This window comes from Brassica napus, chromosome C3 (genome assembly GCF_020379485.1).
Source record: "Brassica napus cultivar Da-Ae chromosome C3, Da-Ae, whole genome shotgun sequence".
Classification (NCBI taxonomy): domain Eukaryota; kingdom Viridiplantae; phylum Streptophyta; class Magnoliopsida; order Brassicales; family Brassicaceae; genus Brassica; species Brassica napus.
Window position 1 is genome coordinate 51,483,496 of NC_063446.1, and position 7,338 is coordinate 51,490,833.

The 7,338-nt window shown below is 48.0% G+C and overlaps 1 protein-coding gene across 1 annotated transcript; it reads left to right on the forward strand.

The window, feature by feature from the left end:
• The first annotated feature begins 909 nt into the window (after nucleotides 1-909).
• Nucleotides 910-4,744, forward strand: LOC125584418. The gene is made up of 4 exons (XM_048752876.1): nucleotides 910-926; nucleotides 1,177-1,234; nucleotides 2,503-3,832; nucleotides 3,913-4,744. The coding sequence occupies exons 3-4, from the start codon at nucleotides 2,503-2,505 to the stop codon at nucleotides 4,434-4,436; spliced, it is 1,854 nt and encodes a 617-aa protein (XP_048608833.1). The 5' UTR covers nucleotides 910-926; nucleotides 1,177-1,234; the 3' UTR covers nucleotides 4,437-4,744.
• The last annotated feature ends 2,594 nt before the right edge of the window (nucleotides 4,745-7,338 follow it).

Genomic DNA, 7,338 nt, shown 5'->3' on the forward strand with positions numbered 1-7,338 from the left:
GGTTACTTTTGCATTTGATTCAAGTTTGAGTATATTTTTGCAATCAAAGTCAAGTTTTGAGTCATATTTGACAAATTCCCCTAAACTAATTCTGTTATAAATATAAGTGCACTGTAGAAACATTATAATTACCTAGCCTCGAGAGCAAGTCACAAACCGCTCCCATAGCAAGCCTTGCAAAAATGGCCCCGGAAACGGAGGCGACTCCTGCGTTTCCTATATCAGTTTTGGTCGAATCAAGATGTAATGACCCTAAATGTAATGACCCCAAAAATTTGACCCAAACTATCCCCAAAGGCCATTTTGCCTTTCTTTAAAAGAAAGAGAGAGAGAGAGAGAGAGAGAGAGAGAGAGAGAGAGAGAGAGAGAGAGAGAGAGAGAGAGAGAGAGAGAGAGAGAGAGAGAGAGAGAGGAAGAAGAGGAAGGGAGAAAGCTCACCTGAGCTCGTCGACGGAGCAACCGTGTGCCGTGACCACGTTGAGCTCGTCACCACCGTTCGCTGCAGCTTAGAATCGCCGGAAACCGCCATGCAGTTAAGCTTAGTTTCGTCCGTTTAGTAATTCGCCGATAACTCTCTAACCGTTGCGAATCTCGTGCATCCAACACCATCATCGTATTCCTCTCGTCAAGACGAAGCCGTAGACACCAACCACGCCTCAATCGGAGCCCGGACGAAGCCGCACGCGCCTCCCGAAGATTCGCCTCGGCGCGCGTGAAACACACGCGCCGCCGCCGTCCGCCGCAACTCCGCCGCCGGACCACCGTTCTCCGCCGCAACTCCGCCGCCGGACCACCGTCCTCCGCCGCAGCTCCGCCGTCGCCGCCGGCCAACTTTCCGGTAAGCCACCGCCGGATCTCCGCCGTTGCCGCCGGTGACCGCCACCGGTGACTCGCCGGAGACTCGCCAACTCGGCCGAGTCGACCCGGTAAGTCAACTCGGTTGACTCGGTTAACCGGTTGGTTAGCCGGTTTAAATTGATTTTAATTCGGTTAGGTTAAACCGGTCGGTTAAAATCAATTGGAAATCGGTTAGGATAAACCGGATTAATTAATTAATTAATTAATTAAATAATTAATTAAATAATTGATCTTTGACCAGCGGGTTGACTTTTCCGTAAATACCCGTTTTAAACCGTTCGAAAGGCGTTCTGACTCGAAATTTCGATCTGATTTCAGATTTGGAGTCCATTTGAGCAGCTGGAGTTCATATATACCACTTCTCTTCATTGCTAAGGTGAGGGCTACTCCGTTAAATCCCGAGCTAGTTTAGTACTACCATTATGGAAAGTTTAGTTTCGAAACATGGATCCGTCTCTTTGAATCGAGTCTGTTTGAGAGTCTTGGTTGTTCATTATTGATATTGATTGTTAAACCGGAAATAGGATAATAGAGGATTCAACGGTTGATTGAAATGATTGCTGCTAAAAACTGTTAATTATATATATGTATATATGTTAGTCCATGTGTTGAGATTGCGGGGTGCATAGGTATCTGCACTAGGCCGCGGAATTTGCGGGGTACAGAGACGTTTGTACTAGGCCGTGTGATTGCGGGGGCACATGACGTCTGTGCTAGCTACGCCTTGTTTGAGAGATCGCGGGGTACGGAGATATCTGTACTAGGCCGTGTGTTTAGCGGGGTACAGAGACGTATATACTAGGCCGCTTGTTTGTGGAGATTGCGGGGTACAGAGTGGACTACTGTACTTACGACGCTGTAGAGTTATATATATATATTTATATCCTTATGAGGAAATGCGGTATGTTATTATCGCATTGGTTGTAGCGTGTCTAGTCCACTAGACATATGTGATTGTTCTGTGTGGTGTAATAGACACCGTGTTTGCTTCATGCTAGAGCTAGGCCTACATAGTTGTAGTGCTATGAACTGAGTCAGTGGTTTGCGGTTTAGCATCCCATACCTCACTGGGCGATTCCCCTGTCGCTCACCCCTCCTTCTTTCCCCCTTTCAGGTGAGACCGACGAGCAGGAGTGATTATACCGGACCGGTGCTTTTGGGCTTTTACTACTATTGGGCTTTTGGGCTTCTATCGTTTTATCGCTTTTATCGTTATCGGGCCTCTAGGCCTTTGGGCTTTTATCGTTTATGTTATTTCGTATTTCGGACTCTCGGTTTATGTCGTACTTTATGTTTCAGATTTTATTTTATATTATGGAATTCAAGCGTGGATGTTGACTTTCAAATATTTATATATGGATATTTCAGATATTTGTACTTATCGAATTATTTTTACTATTTCGAAAGTGACGGGTGTCACATTTTGGTATCAGAGCGGGTTCCGTCCCGGCTCCGACCCGGGATGGCGATTTTGGAGACCTTGGTTTATTCGGTTTAAACGATTTTAGACGATTTCAAAATATTTTCGGAGATTTGGAAACTTTGAAAATAAAAATAAATAGCACCTTTTCGTTCGGTATCACTCCTTCTTAAATGTTGGTATCCACAGATCGGCATAAGTTAACTTTTTCGCTTTTCTTTCAGATGGCGCCCAGGAAGAGAGTTGTTCGTACTCAGACTGCCAGAGTTGCTAGAGAGGCTGAGGATGAGCATGTCCAGCCCGCAGTTCCGCAGCAGGCGGCTCCGCCTATTGATCAGGATGCTTTGAGACAGATGGTTCAGGATGCGGCTAGGCAGGCTGCACAGGAGACAGTCCAGCAAGCTGCCCAGGAGGCTGCCCGAATAGCTGCTCAGGAGGTTGCCAGACAGATGGCTGCAGTACAGCAGGGTCCGCAGATTCGCATGCAGCAGGCTCCACCAGTTCAGGTTCAGCATTATCATCAGGTTCCACATCAGCCGGCTCCAGTCCAGCAGTACCCTCAGGTTCCTGTTCAGCCGGTTCCAGGAGTTTTTCAGGTTCCACCGCCGCCACCTGCTTTCCCAGTTCAGGTGCCCGAGGTTGATGAGACATTTATCAGGGTGTTGGGACAGATGAAGTATGTGAGTTTGGAGCATTTCACTGGAACGACGGAACCTACAGTTGCTCACGATTGGAAGCACAATTTGGATAAGTGTTTGAAGACCATCTCGTGCCCACCAAGGCTCAAGCTAAACATCGCTGAGTTGTATTTGCGCGGAGATGCATCAATCTGGTGGGATGGAGTGAGATTGATGCACCGTGGCGAGCTGACATATGATGATTTTCTTTACGCGTTCAACAAGAAGTATTTTCCGAGGGAAGCTTTGCATGAGAAGAAGAATGATTTCGAGCATTTGAGGCAGGGTGCAAAGTCTGTCAGGGAGTATGAGCGGGAGTTTAACCAGCTCCGCAGATTTGTGGGTAACAACATAGATGAGGAGGATCTGATCAGGAGGTTCTTAGATGGGATGCGAGTAGAGCTTCGTGGTAGGTGCAGTGTGGTTACCTACACCAGTTTGGAGGATCTGGTAGAGAAGGCGGCTGTGCAGGAGAAATGTATGGGTGAGGAGCAGAAGTTCTCCAAAGCAGTTCAGCCTAAGGCAGGAGGGGCTTCGGGGTCGCAGAAGAGGCCTTGGGAGCAGACTGTAGCACCCCGTTGTGGGCGTTGTCGTCGCCAGCATTTTGGAGAGTGTCTCCAGTGCTTTAACTGTGGTCTGGTTGGGCATATCTCGAAGAATTGTAGGAAGCCGCCACGTACTCAGGTTGCAGCGCCAGCAGCAGCAGTAGCACCAGCAGTGGCAGCGAGGAACTGTTACGGCTGCAACCAGCCGGGTCACATCTACAGAGATTGTCCGAGGAGAGGCAATGCAGCGCTTCCACCACCACCGAAGCGTCCAGCCATCGCTCCACGGGTCTTTACAGTTGGAGATCCCCAGGGAGTTGAACCGATAGCGGGTATGTGACTTTTTCATACTTGTTGTGTTTGAGTATTTTGGTTTGTGGTTGTCATGTGTAGTTAGCAAAATCTCGTGTAGGATCGGTTTCGGTTGGAGGAAAGTCAGCTCACACTTTATTCGACACGGGAGCCTCTAATAGTTTTGTGAGTCCACGCTTAGCCCAGTCTTGGCCTTTTCGGGGTGTCTTCGAACCGAAGGCTAAGAAGATTCAGACTGCCGGCACGGAGAAGTTGGGAGCAGTCGGCATTCATCGCAATGTACCAGTTTTTCTTGGAGGAGTTGAGTTTCTCGGAGATTTGACGGAGCTGGAGATGAGCTGCTACGATGTTATACTTGGAATGGATTGGTTGTCACGACATCAAGTAGTACTGGATTGTCCGAGAGCGAGAGTCCATATCCCCAGAGCAGAAGGGAAGATCATATTCCAGGGATTCAGACGCACCATGGAATTTCCATTGTCTCCATGTTGCGCGCAGATGAGCAACTGGAGAGAGGAGCAGAAGGATTTTTGGCGACCATTTCGATGGTTAAGGAGGATGGTCAGCAGGAGCTGCATGACATTCCAGTGGTTTCCGAGTACGAAGACGTTTTTGAGGCTTTAAAAGGGCCGCCACCAGCTAGAGCAGACGTTCTTGCGATCGAGGTGGAGCCAGGAGCAACACCAGTTTCACGAGCCCCATACCGCCTTGCACCAGCTGAGATGGCGGAATTGAAGAAACAGTTGGAAGAGTTATCGGATAAGGGATTTATCAGGCCGAGTACTTCACCGTGGGGAGCACCAGTGTTGTTCGTGAAAAAGAAAGATGGGAGTTTCAGACTTTGTATCGACTATAGAGGTCTGAACAAAGTGACCATCAAGAATAAGTATCCGCTTCCGCGTATTGACGAGTTGTTGGACCAGTTGCAGGGAGCTTCTTGGTTCTCTAAGATTGACTTGGCATCGGGATACCACCAGATTGCGATAGCTGATGGAGATGTGCGGAAGACGGCCTTCCGTACACGCTATGGGCATTATGAGTTTGTGGTGATGCCATTTGGATTGACGAACGCACCGGCAGCGTTCATGAAGCTTATGAATGATGTGTTTCGGGAGCACTTGGATAAGTGTGTGATCGTTTTCATCGACGACATTTTGGTTTATTCTCGGAGTAAAGAAGAGCATGCTGAGCATTTGAGGATTGTGCTGGATAAGCTTCGGGAACACCAGTTGTTTGCCAAGCTGAGTAAGTGTAGCTTTTGGCAGAGGAAGATTGGATTTTTGGGCCATGTGATTTCAGAAGTAGGAGTTGCAGTAGATCAGGAGAAGATTACCGCCATTTCAGAGTGGCCGACGCCAAAGAATGCTACGGAGATCCGCAGTTTTCTCGGTTTGGCAGGGTACTACAGGAAGTACGTCAAGAGTTTTGCTAGCATTGCAAAGCCGATGACAAAGCTGACGGGCAAAGACGTCAAGTTTGATTGGTCAGACGATTGCTCGAGGAGTTTCACTGAGTTAAAGCGACAGCTGACCCATGCGCCCGTTTTGGTACTCCCGAGGCCAGGGATACCATATGAGGTTTACACTGATGCGTCAGGCACTGGTTTAGGATGTGTATTGATGCAGGAAGGTCAGGTCATTGCATATGCATCACGTCAGTTGAGGCCTCACGAGGTCAACTATCCTACGCATGATTTGGAGTTAGCAGCAGTTGTATTTGCACTGAAGATCTGGAGATCATATTTATATGGGGAGAAGGTGAAGATCTTCACGGACCATAAGAGTTTGAAATATATCTTCACTCAGGCGGATTTGAATTTGAGGCAGCGTAGGTGGGTCGAGTTGTTAGCAGACTACAACCTGGATATTGCTTATCATCCGGGAAAAGCTAATCAAGTAGCAGATGCCTTGAGCAGGCGCAGGAGCGATGTTTCAGGAACCAAGGAGGTTCAAGAGTTTACTAGGACACTTGCTAGTCTCAGATTGTGTGCCACTACCGTGGAAGGTGAGGCAGTTGGCCTCGAGGCTGTGGAGCAAGCAGATTTGTTATGGAAAGTGCGTAAGGCTCAGGATGCTGATAAGGCTTTGTGTAAGCAGATCGAGATTGAGAGTATTGGATATCATACAGCTTCGAGTGGGATGTTCATGTATCGGAACCGGGTTTGTGTGCCTAATGATGAGTTGTTAAAAAAGGAAATCTTGCAGCAGCACACACCACTCGCGTTTCTCTATTCATCCAGGAAACACCAAGATGTACAAGGATCTCAAGCGTTATTATCATTGGCCTGGCATGAAGAGGGATGTTGCTTCATTTATATCGCAGTGTCAGACGTGTCAGATGGTCAAGGCCGAGCATCAGGTGCCTAGCGGGTTATTGCAGAACCTGCCATGCCAGAGTGGAAATGGGACATGGTAACTATGGATTTTGTGACGGGGTTGCCAACCACCTTAGGTGGAAAGAATGCCATCTGGGTAATCGTGGATAGACTTACCAAGTCAGCCCATTTTCTAGCTATTAAGAAGACGGACAGAGCTGATCAGTTAGCACAGACTTACATCAGCGAGATTGTGAGATTGCATGGAGTTCCTGTCAGCATTGTATCAGATCGAGATACAAAGTTTACGTCCGAATTTTGGAGAGCCTTCCAGAAGGCGCTTGGGACGAAAGTGCATATGAGTACGGCTTATCACCCGCAGACAGACGGTCAGTCAGAGAGGACGATTCAGACTTTGGAGGATATGCTTAGAGCTTGTGTTTTGGATTGGGAAGGGAGTTGGGCAAAGTACCTACCCCTAACGGAGTTTGCCTACAATAATAGTTATCACTCGAGCATTAAGATGGCACCATATGAGGCCCTTTATGGTAGGCCTTGTCGCACACCGCTTTGTTGGACCGAAGTGGGGGAGCGACGTGAGATAGAACCTGCAATGGTTCAAGAGACAGTTGAGCAGGTTGAGATGCTTAAGATGCGGCTTAGGGAAGCCCATGACCGTCAGAAGAGTTATGCAGATAAGCGGCGTAAAGATTTGGAGTTCCAGGTTGGCGACCTGGTATACCTGAAAATGAGGACATTTCAGGGAGGATCTAAGACTCGGAAGCTGAAGAAGCTTAAACCGAGATATATGGGACCATATCCCATTTTGGAGCGAATTGGAGCAGTTGCTTACCGATTGGATTTATCCGAAGAGTTATCAGATTTCCATGACGTGTTTCATGTTTCTGTTTTGAGGAAAGTCGTGAGAGAACCGGAGCTCATTTTGCAGCAGCCGCCCAGTGACCTTGGTAGGAATTTGCGTGCGCCGTGTCAGCCAGTAGAGCTATTGGATCGCCAAGTGAGAGCAGATGATGGTATGATGACTATGTTGGTCAAAGTTCGTTGGGAGAGAGATGGTATTCAGGAGGAGACTTGGGAGTCCGAGCCCCAGATGAGGATTGATTATCCGGAGCTTTTCCGGGTTGACATTGGGCATGACAGCTTATGAATTGAATTCGGGGACGAATTCCTTGTAAGTAGGGGAGAATTAAT